The sequence below is a fragment of the Leucopleurus acutus genome, assembly GCF_964270905.1.
Source record: "Leucopleurus acutus genome assembly, chromosome: 7".
NCBI lineage: Eukaryota > Metazoa > Chordata > Mammalia > Artiodactyla > Delphinidae > Leucopleurus > Leucopleurus acutus.
The window spans coordinates 7,858,216-7,882,451 of record NC_139150.1 but is presented as its reverse complement, the minus strand read 5'-3'; the positions used below and the strand labels follow the sequence as shown (position 1 = coordinate 7,882,451).

The 24,236-nt window shown below is 57.8% G+C and overlaps 3 protein-coding genes across 4 annotated transcripts in view; all 3 read right to left on the bottom strand.

The window, feature by feature from the left end:
• Positions 1–190: 190 nt before the first annotated feature.
• Positions 191–7,879, bottom strand: PIP5KL1 (phosphatidylinositol-4-phosphate 5-kinase like 1; the record flags this gene model as incomplete). The annotated part of the gene is made up of 10 exons (XM_082842416.1): positions 7,717–7,879; positions 6,692–6,895; positions 5,412–5,462; positions 5,061–5,215; positions 4,717–4,841; positions 4,163–4,197; positions 4,017–4,072; positions 3,123–3,235; positions 2,444–2,597; positions 191–458 (listed from the first exon to the last, which is right to left on the bottom strand). The coding sequence occupies exons 1-10, from the start codon at positions 7,744–7,746 to the stop codon at positions 191–193; spliced, it is 1,191 nt and encodes a 396-aa protein (XP_082698542.1). The 5' UTR covers positions 7,747–7,879.
• A 2,518-nt stretch (positions 7,880–10,397) lies between these two features.
• DPM2 (dolichyl-phosphate mannosyltransferase subunit 2, regulatory) lies at positions 10,398–13,557 on the bottom strand. The gene is made up of 4 exons (XM_082842655.1): positions 13,513–13,557; positions 13,137–13,226; positions 12,223–12,325; positions 10,398–11,433 (listed from the first exon to the last, which is right to left on the bottom strand). The coding sequence occupies exons 1-4, from the start codon at positions 13,513–13,515 to the stop codon at positions 11,375–11,377; spliced, it is 255 nt and encodes an 84-aa protein (XP_082698781.1). The 5' UTR covers positions 13,516–13,557; the 3' UTR covers positions 10,398–11,374.
• A 1,896-nt stretch (positions 13,558–15,453) lies between these two features.
• The window catches only part of EEIG1 (estrogen-induced osteoclastogenesis regulator 1), a 37,244-nt gene continuing 28,461 nt past the window's right edge, over positions 15,454–24,236 (bottom strand). For both annotated transcript variants that reach the window (XM_082843437.1, XM_082843438.1), the window contains 7 exons: positions 23,435–23,481; positions 23,124–23,278; positions 20,907–21,011; positions 20,623–20,818; positions 20,038–20,159; positions 19,873–19,942; positions 15,454–18,489 (listed from right to left, as the gene is read on the bottom strand). In XM_082843437.1, the coding sequence (XP_082699563.1) occupies positions 18,444–18,489; positions 19,873–19,942; positions 20,038–20,159; positions 20,623–20,818; positions 20,907–21,011; positions 23,124–23,278; positions 23,435–23,481 (741 nt within the window). In that variant the 3' untranslated portion in view covers positions 15,454–18,443. The remainder of the gene's footprint in view (positions 18,490–19,872; positions 19,943–20,037; positions 20,160–20,622; positions 20,819–20,906; positions 21,012–23,123; positions 23,279–23,434; positions 23,482–24,236) is intronic.

Below are 24,236 nucleotides of genomic sequence, written 5' to 3'. Positions count from 1 at the left end.
TGATACAACGCCAGGCACAGCATCCCCAGCAAAATGAGTTCATAATATTAATTAGGGGATGCTGCCCTCTGGAGGCCAATAGGAGGAACAACAGGCGAGGAGAGCCTGACCCGCTGCCCGGGCCAAGCTGGAACCCGCGTCCCCAGCGGGCGACCATTGTCCAGGTGGGGAGAGCGCGGCTGGGCGCCGGTCACTCGGTGTGCGCCTCCACCCACTGGCAGAGGCGACGGGCGTAGCGAGTTGGGCTGACGGTGGAGAAGGTCCGGCCTGGGTAGCGCAGCGTCTTCCACAGGTGCTCCAGCCGCTTGCGGAGCCCGTAGACTGTGGTGAGGTCCACGAGGCCCAGGAAATAGCGTTGCTCTGGCCCGTCCAGGATGTGTAGGGCGTTGGGGGTGTCGGGCAGCAGCCGGCGGTTCTGGGCTTCCGGCTCCTCCAGGCTCTGTACCCCTCTCATAGACCTGGGGGCAGACAGGAGGGTGAGGTTACCACCTCCTCCAGGGAGCCCCAGCCAATGGACCCTGTCAGCATGGCCATGCTGCCCCTGGGTCATTCCCACACCTCCCGTGTGCCCGGACCTGTGATGTCAGATAAACTGGGTGGCTGAGTAAAGTGCAGTTGACCGTCTAAAGCTGAGCTGTCCATTATGCAGCCACCAGCCAGCCATACGTGGCCCTGAGCACTTAAATGTGGCCAGTCCCAAATGAGATGCGCAGTAAGTATAAAATACATACTGGATTTCCAAAGCAGTGAGAGAAAAAGAATGTAAAATGTCTCATAAATGTTTATATTGATTAGATGATGAAATGATAAAAGTTTGGATGTACGAAGTAAGTGAAATATGTTATTAAAATTATTTTTACCTATTTCTTTTTTACTTATAAAAATGGGGCTACTAGAAAATTTAAAACTACATGTGTGGCTCGCATTAAATTTCTACTGGGTAGCGCTGGTCTAGAGCATTTGGGTCACACAGACTCTGGCTCTGCACTTATGTGCCACGTCACTTTGGGTAAGTCCCATATTGGGTACTTCCTAAACTGCTGTTTGGGGTTATCCAACCCTGGAAGTTTCAGGGTGGCAGAGTTGAAACCTTGCAGACAAAGTCCAACCCAAGTTCGCAGATGGTGTGTCTTTTTGCCTCAAATTGTATTCCAAATCAGAAGGTGCCTCTGGCTGGGCCCCCAATCCCAACCAGAAGCAGGCTCAGTCCCCTAACGTTGTCCTCTTGTGATGGTGGGAGTTTGGGAGTGGGGGTTGCGGGGGGGGGGGTCGCTGAGGGCTTTATCCCTGCCCTGCCCAGGTCTTGGGGGAAAGAAACCAATCAAAGAAAGTCCCACCCAAGCACCAACCAATCAGAACCGAGTGGTCTGGGAGCCAGAACAGAGCGCTGGTACTCTCTGCAGTGCCGGCGTTAACCTGGGTGTGGTGGGTTCTGAATGAGGGGCTGGGAACTGGGTGGGGGTGGGGCTGTAGCTGCGACCTTTTACCAGGCAGCATGGAGAAACAACCGTCGTATGCACACTGGGGTTTACCTGCTGAATGACGGCTGTAATATGAGCACTACCTGGGGGTAGGGGGCAAGGGAGAAGCTGACCTAGGTTGGATGGGCAGACTTGGTGGATTCTGTGCCCCGTGGCAGGCATTCCACCGTCTGGTCAGGATGTGCCCACCAAGCCATTACCTTGGGTTGTGCCCAAGACTCACCCATCCCAAGGTCTTCCTCCAAGGGGTGGGGATGGGGGCTAGTGAGTGGACATCATTTTTCACTTGTCTTGTCCACCCACTGGATCAATGAACTTATTTCCTTGAAGTGCCTGTCTTAAACCCTGAGTAATTCGGTTCAACCACAGATGTGGGCCTTGGAGGACTGAAATGCAGGTCACTAACCAAGTACTAACATGAATCCTCAAAAGTCATTCTACAACTTCACTTCCTCTCTCTGAGGCTCAGTTTCCACATCTCTAAAATGGGAAAGAGCCCATCCTCTCAATGAGGCTCATAGTCAGCATGCAAAGATTGGCTGCATGCAAGAGGAAGGCAACAAGATGATGGTGCCAGTGGTGATGACTTCGGGGTCCTCAAAGTGAAATGACCGAGTTAAGGGGCAAGGGCTCTTTCTAAGGCCAAAATTAAATACGTCTGAAACCTTCAATGGCTCCACATCTCCTTCTGGAAAATGGGCAGATTCTTCAAAAGCCCAGCTGGATCTCACCTGGTCTTTCCTCTGCTGTGATCCATCTGTGCCTGCTACCCCTGCCGGCCAGGCTTCTCCAGCCCTCCACGCTACACACACACACACACACACACACACACGTACACACATACACACAAACACTGCACTTTCCAGTCTTCGAGCCTTTGCCTGTGCTGTTCCCCCACTACACTGTCTGTCTTTTCCATGTTCTCATCACCTCATTCTTGCTGTTGCCTCTGGGGGGCCCACCTGGCTGTGCGGAAGATGAGGCTACTGCCTGGGCCCTGCTCATCCTCCTGGAGACGCTGAAAGGCCATCAGGAGGCTGTAATCCAGCACGTTGAGCTCCCGGAGGAAGGCGGTGTCCAGTTCCATCTGGCGGAGGAGCCAGCTCCGCTGGGGCCCTGCCGGAGCATCAGTGCCCCCACCTGAGTGCTCGTTGTGTGCCAGGCAAGTTTCTGAGGGCTCCACACACATCTGCCCTAGAAGGGCAGATGTCATTACTGTCCCATTTCACAGATGAGGGAACTCATCTGTAATTTGCCTTGGTCACCTAGCTAGAAAGTTGTGGAGTTAGGATTCTCTGCCTGACTCCAGAATCTGGGCTATTAAAGACCCAGGCAGAAGGGCTTCCCTGGTGGCGCAGTGGTTGAGAGTCCACCTGCCGATGCAGGGGACACGGGTTCGTTTCCCGGTCTGGGAAGATCCCACATGCCACGGAGCGGCTGGGCCCGTGAGCCGTGGCCGCTGAGCCTGCACGTCCGGAGCCTGTGCTCCGCAGCAGGAGAGGCCACAACAGTGAGAGGCCCGCGTACCACACAAAAAAAAAAAAAAAAAAAAAGACTCAGGCAGAGAGCAGTGCCAGGGACACCCTTCTAACTTCACTCTAAATGGAGGAAGAGCAGGCAGTGACCGCCCCCGTGGCTCACCCAGGTTGATGATCTTGCCCTGAAAATTGAGGTCTTTCAGCACCAGGACAAGGGGGCTGCCCTCAGGGGCGGGCTCCACCCAGCGGCTCACCTCGCAGCCCTTGATGTCATACCTGGGAAGTGAGGGGTGGGGGAGACAGAATTCAACCTTATACAGACTTGAGACATACAGGGAACTCACGAGGTAATAAGAAACAAGAGCTTCCACTGGGTGACTGTCCAGATTCTCAGCACAACCCCAGTCCGTTACTGTCCCCATGTTAGAGATGAAGAAAAAGCCTCAGAGAGGTTTTCTGTTTTGTTTTGTTTTTAATTTGCCCAAGACCACACAGTGAGTAAAGGGCAGAGCAGGGATTCCAACTCAGGCCTTTGAACGTCCAGTCCAGACTTTACCCCTGCCTGTGACTGCCTCTTGGCACCTTGTCATCCCTGGGGTATCCTGGACAGAGGGGCCCAACCCTAGACGCAGCAACAGAGGGCATGAGTGAAGTCCGCGCCCTGGGAGAGCACCAGCGTGGAGCTCGCAGGCAGAGGCAGGGCTAGGAGGCTCAGAGGGCCACCTGCAATCAGAGGCTAGTTTGAATCCCTGCTCCTCACCTAGTAGCTGTGTGGCTTTCCCTTCCTCAGTTTCTCATCGACAAAATGGGGATGATAAGGACAGCTACCCCTCAAGAGTTGTTCTGGGAATAAGGAAAATGATGAATGCAAATGTCTCAACACAGCGCCTATGGCATACTGAGTGCTCAAGAGATGCTGGTCCTGGGAATCACTGTCTCCGACCCGTCAGGAGATCTTGGTAACGTCCCTTCTCCTCCCTGCGCCTCAGTTTCGCTGTCTAGTGAGTGTGGGTGCTTCAGGTGGCACATTCTGGGTGGGGCGGGGAGGCCGACTCACCTCTCGGAGATGCGGCCGGTGGGATAGAAGACGCTCTGCATGATGATGAAGTATTTCTGGAGACGGGGGTAGGGAGTGAGGGAGGACAGGATCTCACCCTCCAGCCGCCCCCTCCGGCCCGGCCCCCTCACCTCGGCCTCACCCACCTTCTTTCCCCGGGCCACCCGCAGACTGTGCACTCCTGGAAAGGGAGAGGGCGTCAGGTAGAGAGGCCCCAAACTCGGCAACGCCGGGTGCATCCTGCCCCAGTTCCAGGCCATGCCTCCTTCTCGCGATCCGCCGCATCCCGAGCCTCCAGGCCACGCCCCCAGACCCCTTCCCCAGCTTGAGGTGGTGTCCCAAGTCGACCCGCTTCTAAATTTAGCCCCAAAGATGCCGTGTCCCCCAGGCCTAGCCCTGCCCATATACCCTCCTCTCGGGACTATTCAATCCCAACCCCGCCCCCTTTGGGCCCCGCCCGAGGTCTTGGCACCGCCCACCTACCCCGCCCTCCTACTTTGCTGTCTAGGACCCGCCCCCCACCCCGAACTCTGCCCCCAGCCGGCCCCGCCTCCTGTCCAGTCCCCTCCACCCTGTTCGGGCTCAGGTACCCTACGCCCCCCGTCCTGGAACCGCCCACTCCCTGACCCCCCTCCCCTTCTCGCTCTCTCTCTTCACCCCTCCCCTCGCCCCGCAGTCCCGGGTCCCTGGCCGGTCATACCCAGCAACCGCGCAAGCAGCGAGTGTGGGTGCCGCTGCAGGTGCTGCACGTAGCGGGGCAGGTGGGCGAGCAGCGCCCGCACCTCCCGGCGCCGCAGGGTCTTCAGGAAGAAGCGCTGGTCGTGGCTGGGGGGCGGGACGGAGAGGTCACTGACCAGGTGGGGCAGGAGCCGCATCCGCACCGCCCCTCTCGCCTCCTGCCCTCGCCCCCAGTCTCTCCTCCTCCATCTGACCGCTATCCGGCCCTGACCCACCCTGACCTGGCCATGCTGTCTCTCTCCTCAAGAGCCCCCCTCCGCCCCGGACACCTCTCGCACCCTTTCCCCACCCCAGCCACCAGCTCACGACAGGAAGAAGCTGGCCTTGCTCTTGGAGGTGCTGAGGAACTGCAGGTAGGGGCCGCCGGGACCCAGCGCAGCCTGATAGTCCTCCTCTGCCAGCCCTAGGGAGCGCCGCAGTCGGGCGAAGGCGGGGCCAGCCAGGGTGCCCAGCTCGAAGTCCTGCGGAAAGGAAGAGCAGCCCCGAGAGTGTCCCTGGGGCCCAGGTGTGTGCAGTTGGCTCTGGCGCGGGAGGGTCAAGGTAAGCACACCCTTCCTGCAAAGCCCTGGGGCAAGCCGTCATTCCCATTGCACAGATGGGGAAACTGAGGAGAGGAGCAGAACACACCCCTTCCCATGCAGCACTCGGGCTTTCTACCTCGTGAACCTGGGTCAGGACCTCGGAGAAATCCTCCTCCGTGGGCAGCCCCTGTAGCAAGGAGCAGAGGGGCTCAGGGCAAGTCTCAACCCCCCAGTGCCAGCCCAGGGTCTCCCAAGCATCCTGTACCTGGCCTCACCCCCGTTCCCCCCAATTTGATTCCTCCAGCCAGTGGGGACCACTCTGGGTGTGCCTGAGTTGGGCAGATAGACTGCCAGCCCTCCCAGAGCTGGAGGGAGGAGGAGAGTAACCCAAGGCAGGTCCTAGGTGTGTCTCATTCACTGCTGGGTCCCCAGCACCAGTCTCTGAGCTAGAGCCTGACGCGTGTGCCCAGACACACGTTGGCCAAAGTGTCGCCAGATGCCTTCCCAGTCAAAGGGGATGGCCTAGAAGCCTAGGACTGTCTGACTCAGCCTGGGAGAAGCAGGATCAGAGAAAGCTTCCTGGAGGAGGTGCCCCCTAAGCTGAAATCTCAAGGGCAGTGGCGAGGAGGAGCAGGGTGCTCACAGGAGCGGGAAGAGCAGTGGTGGCCCCCAGGAAGGGAAGGAGAGCCTGAGTGACTGAAGCGAGTAAGGGAGTAAGGGTGGACTGGGGAGGAGGCTGGACAGTTGGCCCTTGGGGTTGAGCCAGCAGGACCATGGGGCCAGGCTGAGTATTGGGGAGCCATGGAAGATTTCCAGCAGGTGATGAGATTTAGAGGACTGCTACTCTCTCCCTGGACCTCCAGGTCCTGTGCTAGGACCTGGCTCACAGGATGTGGTCACACTGTGCACATGTATGCACACACACAAACAACACACATGCTCACCCGGGCCGTCCAGCTGCTGAGCTTGCAGTGGGCGACCCTTTCTGCTGAGCCAGCCTGGCCCCAGCCTAAGCTCCGGGGAGGATGGGCTGGGCTAGTGGGGTGGGGGCGGGGTCCCTTAACCACACACCCTGGCAGAACCGGGAGGGCCTCAGAGACCAAGGAGTACAATCCCTGCCATCCATTATACAGAGGTGACACTGAAGCCCAAAGAGAGGCAGAGACCCACCTAGATCACACATCAACCACCCGGGTCAGGGGCTTCCTCGCACTCCCCACACACCCTGGGCTTTCTGGCTTCCTGGCCTCAGCCCCCACCCCAGAATGTCCCTCCCTCCCTGCACCAAGCCCCTGCCTTCCTCTCCTTCTATCTAGCCCGCTCTGTTCCCCAGCCCTGCAGTATTAGCAGGACAGGGCATCAGCCTGGTCTTGCTGTCGGTGCTGTGGAGGTGCACGGGACAGACTGGCCACTCACCGTGGGTGGGTGGTCCATGGACACTTGAGTGGCAGCCCACAGCCCTGCCTGCATCATACACGTCAGCTGGTGCAGCTCATGCCCTGGGCCAATCTCAAACAGGCCTAAGCGAGTCTGCTTGTCTCGTAGGCGCCAGAGGAGGCCACGGCGGCCAGAGCTCGAGGTGGCAGCTCTGTGTCCAGCCTCTGGGGAGGGGGTCAGGACCTGGGGTGGGAGGCACCAGAAGCAATGAGCCTGAGGCAGCAAGCATCCCACAGGTGAGGGACCCTGGTCTGAGTCCCACATCCACTGCTTGTCAGCTCACCCCTCATCCCTCTCTGCCTCAGTTTCCTCAGTTGTAAAATGCAGATAAGGCTGGTACCCACCTCACTGGGGGTTGTGAGGGGACAGTACCTGGCATGCAGTCAGCACCCACAATAGTGATGTTTATTATCAGTAGGCAGACTATTTATTTGTTCTGCAACCTCTCACTAGCTTAGGTAGATCACCTAACCTTTCTGCACCTCGTTTTCTCCTCTGTAAAATGAGAACTATAATAACTCCTTCGTGGCAGGTATTAACTGTTGTTACTGTTGAGTTTGAGCATCCTGCACAGGAACTCCTTATAGTAGGAGCTGTGATGTCAGTGATTCAGTCATCTATTCCACTCGTCTATGCCGAGTTCCTCCAGGCCAGCGCGGAGGGTCAGCACGAAGCTGAGATCATAGCTGCTGACCCCTTCGCACTGGGCGCCCACCATGTGCCCAGCACTGTCTGAGAGCTTGACCTCCTAACAGCCCTATGAAGGAGAAGCTTTTATCATTGTCTCCATTTTCCCGATGAGGAAACTGAGGAAGTTCTCGGGGGATACCCGCCGGACTCCCGCTTCAGACCTGCGGCCCCATGTGGGGCGTGTCCCAGTCCCGCCCAGTGCAGGACCCCTTCCGGGCTTGGATGGGGGTGTGTTCGCCCTGCACGGGGAGGGGAGGTCCTGCCCCTGCCCTCCAACCCTTTCCTTTCCTGTCCTCTCTCGGGTCTGCACCTACCTCGTGGGGCCCCGGGCTCGGCGCGGCCATCGCCCCCGCAGCAGCTTCCCCGGGCTCTGGCCGCGTCCCCAGCTGCCGGGCCGCCCCGCTGCAGGAGCTAGGCCCCGCCCCTGCTTCTGGATCGACCAATCGCGTGGTGCCGGTCACGGCTGCACCCAATCCGAGCCGGGGCGCGGGGGATCGCCTGCGGGTCCCGCCCCTGGGGCTGCAGCACCCTTCGGACCGCGGTCTAGGGCTTGGGCAGGGCCGCCGCGCGTTGGTTAAGGTCCCCACCGGGGGAACACCCCACATTCCCTTCCTGGGGTGGGAGACTCAGGTCTCGGGGCGCTCGGCGAGGCGGGTAACCTAAATCCAGTCCCGCCCACACACCCTGGCGTGAAATTCCCACCGACCGTATTTCGGGTGAGGAAACTAAGGTCCAGAGAGAGAAGTGACTACCTCCAGGTCACACAGGAAGTCAGGGGCGTGCATTCATTCAACACTTATTTTGAACATTCACTATGGGCCAGGAGCAGTGTAGGCCGGGGTGGCGTGGGGGGGAGGCGGATTTTAGTGGTGAGTGAGAGAGAGGAACACAGCTGCCAGCGTGAGCTTTTAAAAGCATAAATCGCATGATGTCACTCGCACGCTCTAAGCCTCCAGTGGCTTCCCACGGCACTGGAACAAAGTCCAAACATCTCGGCGTGGCCCCAGGCCCATCTGCCCACTCTCCAGCCCCATCTCAAATCACTGTCCCTGCACCCAGCACACGGTCACAGGGGCTCCCGGCTGGCCCTTGGCCACCGAACTCTCACACCTCCGGGCTTTTGCAGGTGCTGTTCCCTCTGCCTGAAATCCTCCCCCACCTCCACCCTCGACTTGATTTGCTTTATTCCTCATCACCTTGCCCGACTCTAAGTGTCCCCTCCCTTTGGTCATGATCACATCGCTTTATTTTTCTTCATCACACTTAACACTGTCAGAGACTGTCTTGTTCATTTATTTGTTTATTATATCTCCCCTCCCCCACCCAGAGTGGGAGTGCCAGGAGGGCAGGAACCATGCCAGGCTCCTTTCCTGGCTCAGTACCTTGCACAAACCAGTGTTTGAGAAGTACATGCTGAACCAATGTGAGTAGGATGTGCAGAGAACCTCAGTGAGTCCCAGGAAATGAAAGGCCAGTGTGACTGGAGTGAGGAGAGCTCAAGCAAGCATGCAGGCTCTTGTCGGCCGGCCATGGGAGGGAGAGGGACAGGAACCCAGAGAAGCATTGTAAGTGTGTGAGAAAGATTCTCAGAAAAAGAAAAAAAAAAAAAAAGCTCAGGGACTTCCCTGGCAGTCCAGTGGTTAAGAGTCTGCACTTCCACTGCAGGGGGTGCGTGTTCGATCCCTGGTTGGGGAAATAAGATCCCGCATGCAGCGTGGTGCGGCTAAAAACTAAAAAAAGAAAAGATGCTCAGATGTTTTCAAAAGGCCACTGGTTGTAGTGCAGTCAGATTGGAGGGGGCCATTGTGGGCAGGGGAGAGCAGTGAGGAAGCCTTTGGTGATTTAGGGCAGGGGACAGTGGCTTTGCATCTGGAAGGTGATGGGGGAAGGGGAGAATTGACAGGATTTGGGGTCATGTGGATGGGGGGGTGGAAGAGGAAAGCCAAGGTCAGTGATGTCTGCCAGGCTTCTGGCTGTGGGTCAGGGATACAGGATGATGATGCTAAGGCAGGGCAGGACAGGAGAGCCAGATTTGTGCGGGGGGAGAGTGGGTAAGTCTGAGAATTCAGATCATGACAGGATGGATTTGAGGTGTCACTACAACAGCCGATGGGGATCTCAGGTGGGCAGCTGGTGCACGTGAAATACTTTGGGGCTCAGAAGAAAGCTGGGCTAGAGGTGAGCCTGGGTAAGGATGAGGTCACCCAGAAGGTGAAACAGCCTGTGATGAGTCCCGAGGAACCCACCCTCTCGGGGCAGAGGAGCATGAGTGCCAGAGAGCATAAAGTAGGAGAACGGGTCATCCAGCGTCTGAGGGTGTCCCGGGGGGAGGTCACCGACCAAATGTAGCAGAGGGGTCAAGGAAATGTGCTTTGGATTTAAAGACTGGACGTCACGGGTGGTCTGAGTGCAGCCCCCCTGGAATGCTGCCAAGCACAGCAGGGGTGAGGAAATGCAGGAAGCAGGTGTGGATACCCTTTTGGGAAGTTTGGCTGTGGAGGGGAAAGCGCGGGAGAGACCCGGAGGAAATTACTGGGTTGATGGAGGGTCCCTTATACGGGGCCCGTAACATGTTCATTTAACACTGGGGGACCTTGTTGAAAGGCAGAGGCTGTTCCCTTGAGAGGGATCATCAGACAGGAGGCTCCTGCTATAGCAGTGTGAGAGGACAGGACCCAGAGTCCAGGTGGGCAGCTCTGCCTGGGCTGGAAGATGGAGAGAAACAGGTAAGGACAGGGCAGGTGCGCCTGCAGTTGGTCTCTCTTCTCTGATGAGGGGGACACCTTTGCTAACCGGAGGAAGAATGAATGTCCAAGGTGTGAGGGGTGGAGGCTCACACTGTGAATGGGAGAGCCAGCTGCCCAGTGGGGCATGGTGGGATGCCAGGGACTAAGGCTGGGGCCTGTGCCGGTTAACCTGAACACAGTGGAACCAGCCCTGCTCTGGCTCATAACAGCCCTCTGCTCAGAGCCACGCTAAGTTGGGCTGTTGGGTACAAGAGACAGATGACAGGCTTGGCTTTTTGGGGACTAGCCTGAGGGTCCGTAAAATACCAGTGCCAGCTGCCTAGGCTGGCACGGGGGAGACCTGGTAGAGGCTGATGTGGCGTCTGGCAGATTGCCGTGCCTCCACAGACTCCCCAGCCATCAGCTGCACCAGACCAGACCCGTATCGGTCCCGGTCCCGGTCCCTGCTTTATCGTGTGTCCAGCACACAGATGACCCAGGAGGCATCTGAGGCACCAACTGCACAAACCAGGGTCTCCTGACCTGAGACCAACGCAGAGGCCAGCGCCCAGCCCCTCTCCAGCCCGAGCGGCCCAGCCCCCTGGTCAGGGATGGCACTGAGACAAACACACCACCACCGTTTATTGTTCAGCTCTCCCCAACAGGCCAGCACTGAGGCTGGGGGGCTGGGCCTCCGTGAGAAGCGGTCAATCCAGGGGCCCCCCGTGTGGCCACCCTAATGGGCTCTGGGGCCTGTCAGGCCTCCCCCTAGGCTTTCCAGGTCCAGAAATCCTTGTGGGGTCTGGGGTATGTCAGACCCGGGAAAGCTGCCTTTGTGGAGGAGCAGGACATGGGGGGAGAGGTCTCGTGACGCCCCAGAACCTGCCAAGTCCAGCAACAGCATGTGACATGAGGGAAACTGAGGCAAGAGTGTAGAAGCCAGAGGAAAAAGCGACAGGGAGTCTGAAAAGTGAGGTGGGGAGGACCGGCGTTTTCCAGGCCCTGAACCTGAAGAGGGTGAGAGCAAGACTTCCAGGGACTCCTCCCTCCTGGCTTCTGGAAGGGTGAGCAGGGGCTCTGGTCAGTCAGGGGTGAGTCCTGAGCAGCTCCATCCCACAAGGGTGTCTGCAGGGTAGCCAGGCTTGAGGGGCCCTCAGTGCCTGGAGGGGTCCTCTGGGCCCCCACCCTTGGTCTGCCCTGGAGAAGAAGCAGAGAAGGGGCCGGCAGCCGCATCCGTGCTGGGCCTTCACTGAGCCTTTTTGGTCACCTTCTGATTCTTCAGCATCACGTAGGTGATGAACACGCCTGGAATACACAGACCAGAAAGGTCAGGAAAGAAGGCGCAGGGCTGCTGGGGGCCAGAGCAGGACACAGCATGGGAGAGTGACCCACACAGGGGGCCAAGCACCTACCCAACCACACTCCAGGCCACCTGGTCATCTCCCCAGCTGTTCATCAAGCCACACATCCACCCATTCATTCAAAAAATATCAGCCGGGTGCCTACTACAGGCAATCTGCTGAGTTTAGCGCTTCCAATCCTACAGGGAATAAGATCCACCCAACTATGCATCTACTCACCCAGTCAACCACCCACCCACCCACCTACACACTGACCCACTCAGCATCCATCATCCGCCCATCCCATCATCCAGACACCTGATTGCTGACGCATCCAAACCACTTTCTTGAGCACCGACTCAGTGCCACAGCTTGTGCCGGGGGCTGAGTAAACAGCAATGATAAAGCAACAGTTCTTGCCCCTTAAGGACTAGACCCTGGGAGACAGACAGGTGCAGGGATCTTGAACCGGGGTGACCAGCGAGTGAGAGGCGATGGAGGTGTGAGCAGAGTGATGGCGGTGGTGGAGGGAGCAGGAAAAAGGGAGACATCCCACTAGAGTCCAGTGAGCCTGGGGCATCGGGAAGACTGACTTAAAGCCCTGAAGGATGAACAGGGAAACCCCAGGGGATGAGTTGGGGGCAAGGAGCCTCATGGAGACATACAGCCAGTGACAAAGTGTAGCAGCATGTTCAGGGCTGGGAGAGGGTCATGGGGTCCCTCAGACACATTGCCCAGGGTTGGGGGAACTTACCCACAAACAGGAGCAGCAGAAGGCCGGCAGCCAGTGGGATGGCAACGGCATAGGCTTGGGGCAGGAAATACTTGTGGATGACATGCTGACTGTCGATGAATGGCTGGCATCGAGGGCAAAGCTCTGGTGAGCATTCCCCGCCCTGCTCAGCTCCCCAAGCCCAAACATCCCACCTCCTCCGTCTCTGGGGCTGACCCCATCAAAGCACTGAGACTGCATTTGCTTTTCTTTAAGATGATGGCATTTGGGGTGCCTTGGTTTGTTCCCTTCCTTCATTTATCTAATAGTTGTGTACTGGGCACTTGCCTGGTGCCTGCCCTAAGCTGGGGCTGGGGACCTGACAGGGAACAGAAGACAAAGGACTTGCCCTAAGGCCCCCACAGCTCAGCAGTGGCAAAGGGTACACGAGGAATCCTCGAATGATTCCCAACCTGGGCTCCAAAGTCTTCTTTACTAACATTTTTCTCCAAAGGATACCAAGTCCTGCAAGATTTTGCCTTCCAAACACTACACTTTTAAAGCAGTAACCAAGACATTTCCCCACAGGGAAAAGAAAAATCCTAAAGACTCTCACAAAATCCACTGGCACCTGTCATGCCCAGGGGCCCGCAGGATAACGAGAAGAACTAGAACTCCCATCAAAGGCAGAGCAAATCAAGGACAGGACTTCACAGTGTAGTGGTTAAGTTTTCCACCTTGGGCCTGAGGCTTCCCCCTGAGCTTCCGCTTCCTCGTGTATAAAATGGGGGACAGCGCTAGCATCTTCCCCATAGTGCTGTTCTGGAGCTTTCGTGAGGTATGCAGGTAAAGCACCCAGCATGGCACCTGTCACATTGCAGCTGCTTAAATGATGTTAGGAGTTGGCCTCAAGATCCAGGGATGGGAGGTGAGAGAGGACGGGGCAGCACACATACCAAGAGAATCACCCAGACGGTGTAATAGGTGAAGATGATCAGGCTAACGGCGACGAGGCCGAGTCCCACCACCTGGTCTGTTCCCGTGGCCTGCAGAAAAGGGAGAACTCAACTGAGGCAGTGATGCTCCATTCAGGTGCACTAAAGAAGGGGGGCGTTGCAGCCTGGTTACGCCCATTCACTCAGCGGACGTATCTGACGTGGAGGACTGGGTCAATTTCAGGCCGAGAGAGACCGCCGGGCCAAGGCCTATCACCCGTACGACGGACCGGCAGGAGAGCGATGCCGGATCCGAGTACTCAAGTCCCAGCTCCTGAGCAGACCCAGGACCCCACCCCCAGACGCCCCCGTTCCCCGCACTCGGGCCCAAGCTCACCATTTCCCCAGCGCTGCGGGCACTGGAGCAGCAAGCCTCATCCGGTTCCGGATCCGGGCCCTTCTGGCCTTGGGCCGCGGGGTACGCCGGGAGTCGTAGTCCTTCGGCCGGTCCAGGACCACGTCGCCCGAGACAGGCAGGCACCGCCTTCCCTTTGCATATCGGGAAATGTAGTTTCTCAAGGGCATTGTGGGCCGCGTTCCCGAATCTCTAGGGAATGGGACAGAGGGGGGCGGGGGGGGGACCCAGTCTAGCTGGCATTTGTGGTCTCAGTCCTGTCGAACTCGCCCGAGAACAAAAGCCCGTCCCTCGATGTCCCAGAGTACCATAGCCAGAGCGGGATGGGGGTGGGTGGCCGGAAGTCCCATATTTCCGACGGGGAAAATGAGGCTCAGAGAGGGGCGCCCTCGTGCAGGAGATCACAGTCTGAGTCAGTGGTGTAGCCGACTTCAGAACCCGAGGGCACTACTTCCTGGTCCCGAGGCCCTAACTTGTCTGTTGAGGGTAGGGTGCAGAAAAGTTCACCGACCGGCCTGGGGTGGCAGGAGGGGCTGGCTGGGGCCCCCAGGGATGGGGAGGATTTCGACTGGCTGAGAGAGGGCACCCCCTTACCATGCCAGGCTTCCCTGGCGACCCTTCGGGTGTCCTCTCTTCACTGCATGAATGAGGCTAGGGTGACCCTCCCTTCCTTCACCGTCTGCCTCTCGGGCCCTGGGTGTCCCGCAGCCCAGACAGGTCTTTGGACTGGGCCGGTGTGTAAGCCCCTCCCTAGGCTTGGAGGCCAGATCATCTTCAATGTCTCCTCCAGCTCCGAGGTCCGGAACACTGTCTCCTCACAGCTCATAGGGCTGGCTGCTTCTCCCGCATCAGGTCTCACTGGGATGCCACACATGCCAGGGAAGTGACCTTCACAGCTGGGCAGGGTTCCCTCCTCCGTGCTCCATAGCCCCAAGTGTGGCTCCAGGATGACACTTATCACTGCGTTTTAATTAGCTGATTTACTTGTTGATCTGGCCCACGTGACTGTGAGCTCCCTGAGATTAGCATCTGTGGTCACTGCTGTATCCCCAGTGCCCAGACTGAGGCTTGGCACACGTAAGAGCTTTGAATCAGCCAGCTTTGGAATTTTGGTGGCTTCCGGAGTGCTACAGAGGACAGCATGTGGAGACTCCAGGCCTCCTGAGGGGTTGTGTGGCGGCTCTCCGTGTGTTATCTTCACTCGGGGGGCGGGGGCACACAGAGATCGGGTCTGAACCGGGCATGACGTGCTCCTGCTGGCAGCATCTGTCTCCTTGGGTCGTCCAAGCCCATCACAAAGCTGAGAGGGACTTTTTTCCCCCTACCACTTTGTATACTGATTTTTCACTAAGCACTACTGTGTTCCAAAGGAGCAACTTTTTTTAGCCTACAGCCCAATTCCTTCCCTCTCTATCTCAGGAGAATTTGAGCTCAGCCAGGAGCCACCTTTTCCCTCCCCAGGTGTGCACAGAACAGAGGAAGGGACTGAGAATCAGCCTCCAGGGTTTACAGGGGCCATGAGTGGGCATCAGCACTAAGAAAGGGTGGGGACAATGCGGTGCTGTGGCAGGGACAAGGCCTCGTAGTCTGGTCCCTTCTGGCTTGTCCAAAGCCCTGAGGATTCCTGCCACCTCTGAGCTCATTAAAGGCCCAGGGTGACTTGCCTTTCCCAGAGCCTGGCTAAGTCAGCTCTTCTGAGTCAGGGGCAGAGAGTGAGGGGTGGTCCCGGCCTGGAGACGGTGCTGGCCTGTGGCTTTAGAGAGGCTGGGGAAACGCTCGGCACCTCCCAGTGTCTAGCTCCCTAGGAAGGCCTGTATACCCACTTTCTCATTTGATTCACAACCCCATTTGCAGCTGAGAAAACTGAGGCACAGTTGTTTGTCCTCAGGCATGCCTGTTAGAGGCTACCTGACTCTAGGGAGGTTAGAACTTGGGCTCTGAGGTCAGAGCTGCCACCTCGTAGGTGTGAAACGGGCAAGAAACTGCCCTTCTGGGCATCCGTTTCCTCCCCAGGAATCTGGAGTAATAACTGGTGGTAATTCTGATAACTACAGTCAGGACTTTGAGAACCTGGCCACCGACATCTCCCCCACCCCCAGCATGTCACCTTATACATCCTGCTTCCTTCTGATGCCGTCTGTGACCCCGACTTCAACTCAGTAAAACAAACAAAAGCCAACATGCCATAACAAACAAAAACTGCAACATTTAATTTTTTCCCCCCCAAACCAAGACACTGACACTAGGCTGATTTCCCTTTACAATGTTATTTTCTACAATAGAAGCTGGGACAGAGATACAAACACAGCCCACTGAATCAGGGGGTGGTGGTATAACATTCTGTTAGAAAGGAGGGGTGTTAAAAAAAAAAAAAAAGACCTCCCCTCCCCCCATCTCCCTGCTCACCTCCCTAAAGAGAGGAAGCCGTGGACATTCTCCGTCCTGGCAGGTCATGCCATGTGGTCAGTTTGTGGGGTGACCAGAAAAAAAAAAAAAAACTAAAAATATTGTAGACCTTTATTTCTTTTCTTTAAATCTCCTAGTAAAAACGTTAAACTGTCTTTCAAGAAGATTCCAAACTGGCATTGCATAGACCAATTCCTTTCCAAAAATATCTCTAATATACTCTTTCTATCTCTCTCTATATAGGATTTTAAGTCCAGAGCTGTGGGCACCTAATGGGAATTCACTGAGCTTGAGGGGACCATATGGGCGAAGAATGAGCTCCCACGTGGGGATGAGGCCAGGGGCTCCAGGCCTCCGGCTCCAGCCAGCATTAATTTGGTTGTGGCCGAATTCTGTTAGTCCAATTACCCTGGCCCAGGGCCTAGCGTGGGAGGGTGTGGCAGGCTCTGTCTCCTTCTGGGGTGACTGTCAAGTTCAGACCTCGCGTAGGGTGGGGCTGGGGTTCCTGGTTTGGGGAATTCTCCCCAACAGCACCAAAGCCAGCTATTTTATGTCTAAAGCCCCAGAACTTTGAATCAGACCCCAAATATACCCTGAATGCATCTCCTCACTGGGCTGAGGTCATGAAGATACAGAAGGGAAGGACAGCATTCCCCGATCTTCTGGGGGTCACTTCAACTGGAGACAGTGCGGCCAGCTCCCTTTTAAAGTGCCAGGTGTCTGTGGGGCAGGAAGGGACCCGCAGAGCTGACCAGAGCCTTCTCCAGCCAGAGCAAATGCTCTGTCCTGCCTCAGCAGGCACTTTCGAACATTCATTTTCTAAAAGTTAGGTAATTAAAAACAACAACAACAAAAGTCCTAGAAATGCTCTGGTCCCAACGCCAGGAGGTTCCAACACCAAGACTCCAATTCTTGCCAGTGGGGCAGAAGGGCAAGGACCCCTCCCAGCCTGGGGAGGAGACACCCCCATCAGCCCCACCCAGATCCCCAGCCCTGCTGGGACCCAGCCAGCGGGTAGGGAGAGAACAGAACCACCTCCCCTCACCTGGGGGAGGAGAAGATACCAAACTGTGAACTCTAAAAACGAAAAGAAAAAGAAAGGAAGGACGGAAAGTAGGAAAATAGAGGAAAAAAAGAGGCAAGAAAAGGAAAAAGGTATAGGGCTAAGTAAACACCAGCCTGCTGGGTTTATACAAAATGAGTGAAATTTAAGAGCGGCAGGGGGTCTGTCCAGGGACTGGCTGGCAGTCAGAACCCACCTTCAAGCAAGTAAGGAGGACTAGGACGGGAAAGTGCTGAGAGCAGAGGATTTAGGGAGGGGGGCGGGGCCAGACTGCCCCCCGCTGGGAAAACCCCATTAATGGACCCCACCTCGCCCTTGCCCAGAGAGGGGATGCTTTCAGAGGATGGCTGAGGCTTTTCTGGCCAGGAAGCCAGCTCCAGGCCAGTCCAGTCACAGCCCACCTGCCTCTCCAGCACTGGCCCCGGCCTGGGCCAGCTGACCCTGAGGGAGAGAAAGGGCGCTTTGCCTGCCAAGCCCAGCCCAGCCAGGCCACTGACCTCCAAGGGCTTGGGAGGCACCTGCCCTGGCTTCCTACTGGAAGCCAGCTGCTCAGGACCCAGTCCCGGGCAGAGGGGAAACACCGTCCACGCTCAGACCTTTCTCAGCATGGGGCTTGGGCCTGAGCTGGAGTTAACTGGAGTGGGGAGGGGCAGTGCCACGTTCCAGCCGGGCTGCTAGGGCTGGGCTGCTGACTGCACAGCAGGCAGCGCCCAGGAATCCTTGGGAAGGGCTCAGAGCACAGGCAGGTGAGGGCCAGGGTGCTGTGCTGGAGACAAGCGTGTGCAAAGTGCAGGCTGCCAGGGCAGCAGGAGAACATTCGTTGCAGGGGGAGGTGGGGTCTCAATCTGGAGTGTGGGTGGGGTTTGAGGTCTTGGTTCCCAGGAGGAGGCCGCCAGCAGGTCCCCCGGGACACAGGGAAGGGACAGCTGAAGCACTGAGCAGTCAGAGGGCCATGGTGGCAGGATTCCAGGGGTGGACTGGCCCCCCAAGGGCAAGGGAACAATGGAGCAAGGCCCTGCCAGGGCCACTGGCTGGGCCAGTGCTCCTGGAGTGAGCAGGGACACAGAACAAGAGGCCCCTCAGCCACAAGCATCCTTGCATGTGCAGGAGCTGCTGCATGTCCTCGCCGAGGGGCCAGGTGGGTGTCCAGAGGGGCAGTCCCCGCCGCGTTTGTCTGGCCCACCTGCTTCACGGGCCCATGTGTCCAGCCCTCTAGTGGTTCAGAGGAGAATATTCACAGTGGTGCCCGGGGCCCTGGCGGACCATGAGCGTCCCAGCAATGATGGGAGGTCAATGGAATGATGCTTTGGGGCTGGAGTGCATGGAGCAGGCACAGATGAAATGCGGCACGGATGGTGATCCGAAGGGGAAGGTCCCTTGTGGAATGACTTGGGTCTGGACGCCTGTGAAGGCAGGGTCCTTCTCCAGCCTGGACGCCTGCTCCTCAATGGCTTTCAATCACGACTGGCTCATAGACCCCAGAGGAGACCCTGCGGGGAGAGACAGGTCAGCTTGTCATCCCTGATGGTCCTTTGCGCCAGGTCCTTTGGGCCAGGCCCTTGGGAGTGCTTCACAAGCAGGCCCCATGTTGCAGAGAAAGAAACTGAGGCTCAGAGAAGTTGAATCACTTGCCCAGGGCAACACAGATGTTAAGTATCGAAGTCTGTAGGAGCGCAGAGCTGGCACAGACCATGCCCCAAGCCCTCCTGAGCACCGGCAGCTCTCACGCTGGGGTGTGCTGCGCCCATCCTCACGACAACTCTGGCAGGGAGGGCCTGCAGCTAGCCCCACTTGACAGGTGAAGAAACTGAAGCTCAGAGGGATTACGAGGCTTGCTAAAAGCGCAGTAGAAGGCTGGGCAGCTTGATCGGCTCTTCTCGCCACTGAGGGAGGCCAGGGCCACCCCTGGGATTGTGGACATTCAGGGCTCAGCATACAGCTCTGCAATGACCTTGCTGCCAAATAGATCGGCTCTTCCCGTCCTGCATCTCAGTTTCCTCATCCTCAGAGGGGGCTAGAGAGGGATGTCACAAAGCCCCAAGGAGGTGCCCTCTGTTTCCTTCTTGCCCACCCCACCCGGGGCAGCTGAGGCGACCATGGAAAGATGGCAGTTGCAATATCAAGCCTCAGCCAGTAGGGGTCAGCAGAGCAGCACCAGAGGGCAGGTCTGGAGACCCTGCATGGCCCAGCAAAGACCCCTTGGAGATGGGGCCCACAGGAACCAGGGGAAAAGGCTTCAGCACAGCCCCGCAGGTGGGAATCTCTACCACTCATTCATTCATTCATTCAGTGAGCCAGGCACACAGCAAGCATGCTGTAAGTGAATGATCATGAGAGGGCACTCTAAAACTGTAGAGTTCAAGTCCAAGTTTGATCCTACCACTTCCTCGTCTCTGAACACCACGCAGCAGAAATCTGTGTTGCTCACTGCCATATCCCCAGCACCTAGGGATAGCTCAGTACCTGGTGTGTAGCTGGTGTGCAATAAATACTTGTTCAATAAATAAACGAGTCATCATCATCATTTTTTTAGGAGTTCCCAGATCCAGGAGGAAGGGAAAGAAAAGTAGAATCCAAAGTAAAGATGTATTAAGCCCCTGCTATGTGCCAAGCCTTGTGCTAGGCACTTACCAAGCTTCCTCAGAACCCCCAAAACCAAACCCAGGGCGTTTGTCCCAGGTTTCCAGGTAAGATGGTGTGGTCCACATCATTTGACAGATGGGAAACTGAGGCTCAGAGAGAAGTGACTGGTTCAAGGTCACACTGACAAGAGCTGGCATTCAAAGCTAGGTCAGTGGGCTGCAGAGGCCATATCCTCTCACCACTATGCCCCAGAGCCACACTCGTGACCCACCCAGAACCTTCAGCCCTACCTGTTGGCCAGCTGGATGCCACTCAGGGTGGTGGAGCCATCGCGGCTCACGAACAGCCGGAGGTTGCTGTCTGTGGGGACACAGGGAAGGATGGGGGCTGAGCGGAGCAGCACCGCCAGGGAGCCCCTGGGCATCATCCCTGGCCCGCCGGCGCGGGCAGCTCACCCTCAGTGTTGCTGCCGTCCGTGAAGTCCTGGCTCTGCATGATCTTCTCCACGATGTCATCAGCGTCAATCCGCGTGTCATCCACCCAGGTCGGGTGGCTCTCCACGGAGTCCTTCTTCCTCCTGGGGCGGGGCGGGGCAGAGTCACAACAGTCAGGGCAGCAACAGGCACGACGACGACAGGACCAAGCACCTGCAGCACTCAGGATGCTCAAAGTGCACGTGCGAGCTGTTCCAGACTGTATTCATTTAACCCTCACGTCAAACCCTACGTGCAGATGCTGCTACGACCTGGCTTTACAGAGGAGGCCACGGAGGCCTTGAGACGTTAAGTACCAGCCTCTGAGAGGCTGCAGAGCAAGGGAGCAGGCGGGGACAGAGGGGACACTAAACCGCACGCAGCAACCGCTCACTGAGCATGCGTGCCAGGCCGGGGGCCGCGCCTGTGAGCATCAGCTGGTTGAATAGCCACGCCCACACCACTGCGGCAGGGGCCCCCTTGTCCCCCTGCTACAGGTAGAGAAGCAGAGGTTCAGGGAGCCACCGGCGGGGTCTGCTCTCCAGGAGCACGTATGGTGAGACTTACCGAAACGAGCGGTCCGACAGATGTGGGGGCCGGGGTGGCCGCGGCGGCTTCTCGGGGGGCCGGTGCTCACGCTCGCTGCCCTCGGGACCCTCCACGGCTATGCTGAGGCCGCCCGAGGCGCTGCTGCTGGTGGACGTGTTCCGGCGGTGCGTCAGGTCCGAGAGGCTGGAGGAGCGCGAGTGCTCGGTGCTGTAGCCTGGGGGGCGGTCGGGGACGCTGATTGCCGGGAGCCGGGGGCCGGGGAAGGTGGAAGGCCAAGGTCAAGGGGCCGGGCGGGCACTCACCAGAGATCTTGGACTGCTGGCTGGCGTAGCTGGAGTTGCGGGAGTGGCCGGAGTGGAACACCTCCTCGGGGCTGGAGAGGTTCTGGTCCGGCTCCTCTGGCACCCCTGGAAGCCGGGTAGGGGCAGGGGTTACCAGTGTGCCCGCCCTCGCCCTTGCTCCTCCTCTCACTGAGTGTGGGTGGGGGGGTGGGGTGTGGGTGGAGGGGTGGGGGGGTGGAGAGCACATTATGTATTTCCATTTAAGAGACTGAAAAGCTGAGGTCCAGGGAAGCAGCAACCTGCCCCGGGCTGCAGGTCACCACTCGAACCCCGGGTCATTCGTTCATTCCACAAATATCTGTTGGGGACGTCCTCCACGCTGGGCGCTCTACCGGGTGCTGGGAACAGGAGACGTGGTGTCACAGGCACCAGTGGTGGGAAAGAAGTATGTTGAACAAAAATGACCCACGATTAACTACAACTGGCTAATGGCGCAGAGTAGGGAGCGTATGGGGTGGGGGGGGGGGGGTCTGACCCAGTCTGGAATCAGGGAAGGCTTCTCTGAGGAGGTGGCCTTAATGCGAAACCTTCAGGATGCGTGGAAGGGAGCAAGCCAGAAGGAAGCAGCATCAGGGGAAGGGCCTTCTAGACAGAGGGAACGGCATAAGCAAAGGCCCTGAGGCTTGAATGGGCTTGGGTCTGTGTAGCTGGAGTGGAGTGAATAAGGGGGTGCAGAAGGCGGGGAACACACTTTCAGGCAGTGACAGCAGGAGATTCCAGGGAACCAGGAGGGGTCTGCCCAGTGCTCCATGAGTAACCCCCACCCCCCACCCACACAGGAAGCAAGGACTCATCCATCCTCTCTTCGGAGATGGGCACACCCAGACCATAGGATGGACCCCAGGCCTGCCTGTGTCCCCACCCAAAGCCACATGGCTTTTCAAGTCAGCAGGTTCTCCGCATCTGAGGGGTTGCAGAAGAGGGAGAGCGAGAGGCAGAAAACCAGCTATAGAGGCCTGTGGGGGCTCAAATCCCACCCCCCGTGGGAGAGGCACCTCTTCTACTTTGCACAAAAGGCCCCATATTTGCTGGAGTGGCCTGGTCCCCAGATCTCTCCTCTGGGGACCCCCACCCTGAAGCTGGAGAGAGCAATGGAGCTGGCGAGCCCCCATTCCTGCATGCAGCCCCCAGCTCTGGGCCACACTAGGCTGGGTGTGCAGGAAAAACGGGAGTGGAGGGAAGCTGGCCCTTGGGGTCAGAGGGTCCCTCACAGCTCCCATCCCCTGGGGGCAGAATCACCCAGCAAACAGGGCCTGAGGCCCTGTGCCCTAATTGCTCTTGCGGCACCAATCAGGGCCGCCGCGTGCCGCCTTGCTTACTGATCAGCTAAGGGGCAGTCCTCCTCCCAGCCCTGAGCTCACCCCCAGGGAAGGGGGGCAGAGGCCAAGGCTCGTGCTCGGAGGGGCCTGCTTCACCCCGCACAGCACCCAGGGTTGGGGGGTGGTGCAGGCTGGAGCCTTCTCTCCTGGTATCACCTCCCCCTCTTAATTGCCACACTGATTCCTCTGGGGATTCAAGCTCATTTGCGTTTTTCATAATATTAGTAATAACGATAATTTAACAAAACACGTGCTGGGAAATAGAGGACACACTATGGGCCAGGCAAGGCGCGCACGTACGTTTGCTCAGTTCATCCCCAGAGCAACCCAAGATGTGATTGCTACTGCTGATCCCACTTTGCAGAGGAGGACGCTGAGACCTGGAGAGGCAAAACGGCCAGTCAAGGTCACGCAGCCAGTCGCAGAGCAGGAGCTCACAGGACATCCCTCTGCCAGGAACACTGCACACTACACCCCAGATTCAGCTCAAATGACACCCCTTCAGGGAGCTTTCCCCAGTCGTCCCCAGGCGGACACCTTCTGTGTCTCTCTGACACCTCTCGTCACAGCTGTAGGTGGACATGCATTTGACATATTTATTGTCTCATTGACACCCATCTCTCCTGCTAGGCCAGGGACCCGGTTAGTCTCGGTCCAGGGCGCTGCTGTGGTCCTGGGGCCACGCACAGAGCCCAGATCACAGGAGGGGCTCAGACGCCTGCCTAATGGAAGCGTGGGTGGGTACACGCCATCCCACTAGCCTTCCCTTCTCAGCAAGCACCCCCCTGGGACCTAGGGATATGGGAGGCAAAAGCCTTCGGCCGTGGGAGGGGCAGGGAGGGCAGGCGAGGAGCAGCACCTGAGCTGAGGATGGTGGGCCGGGCCTTGGGTGGCCGGGACCCTGCCAGGGAGTTGGTGCCACTGCCAGCGCTGCTGGTCCCGCCACCCTTACACGTCAGCTGCAGGGAGGAATCCTGGCCTGGGATGGAGATGGACTTGGCAGTGGACGGCGGCCTTGGAAAGACAGATGGGTGTGACCGGAGTGCCCCACTTTGGGGTCGGAGAAGACAGGGGAACCCAAGAGCCTGGGGGAGGGGACAGTCCCTTGTCCCCCCTCCCCGTGTCCAGGACAGAGCCCCCACCACTCCAGCGCCCTGTACCAGCACTCACGTCTTGAAGCAGGGGTCTCCAGAGAGCAGGAACATTCCAATGGTGACCTGTGCAAAAGCCGGAGGAATCAGCCACGCCCCATCCACCCCCCCACCCAGGCGCCCGGCCTCCCTGTGGCCTCCCTGCTCTGGCTTCAGATGCGCTTGGACTCTGATCCTATCTCTGTCCCTTGCTGGCCCTGGCGAAGCCACCAAACTTCAGTGAAGCCCAGTTTCCTCGTGCAGAGGACAAAACTGATCCTAACGCCTACCTCGTGGAATAGTGGAGAGGATGCTGGGCACCTGGCACGGGGTGAGTGAGGAGGGAATGTCAGCTACTGTCATTGCAAAACCACAAACAGACTGTGAGGCCCTCAAGGGAGGAGCCGCAGACACTCTATCCTCTGCACCCCTCGCAGCCCTCAGAGCAGGTGAGCAGGTGGGAGGGAAGCTCTCGATGCCTACGCGGTGGGGAGGGGTTCACAGATTCCAACACAGAGGGCAGGGGCTTGTGGAAGTTTGTTGAATAAAGTAAAGCAAGAAGCCATTAGAAAGGTAACATCACTCGGGCGAAGATTTTGGCAATGGTCTAAACAGGGCAGGGTTTGGGTCCCCAAGTCTGGGCTGGGGCGGAGCGACAGGCAGAGGGGTGATGGGGTGGGAAAGAGGTGCTCAGATCACAGGGACACCTCTGACAAAAATGCTGACCGCTGGGGTGAGGCTTTGTTTTTAATGGACTGTTTCATTTGGCCATGATAGCAACCTACAAAGTACGTGATGGCCCCAAGCTGTAGACGAGGGAACTGAGACTCAGACTCAGGGGA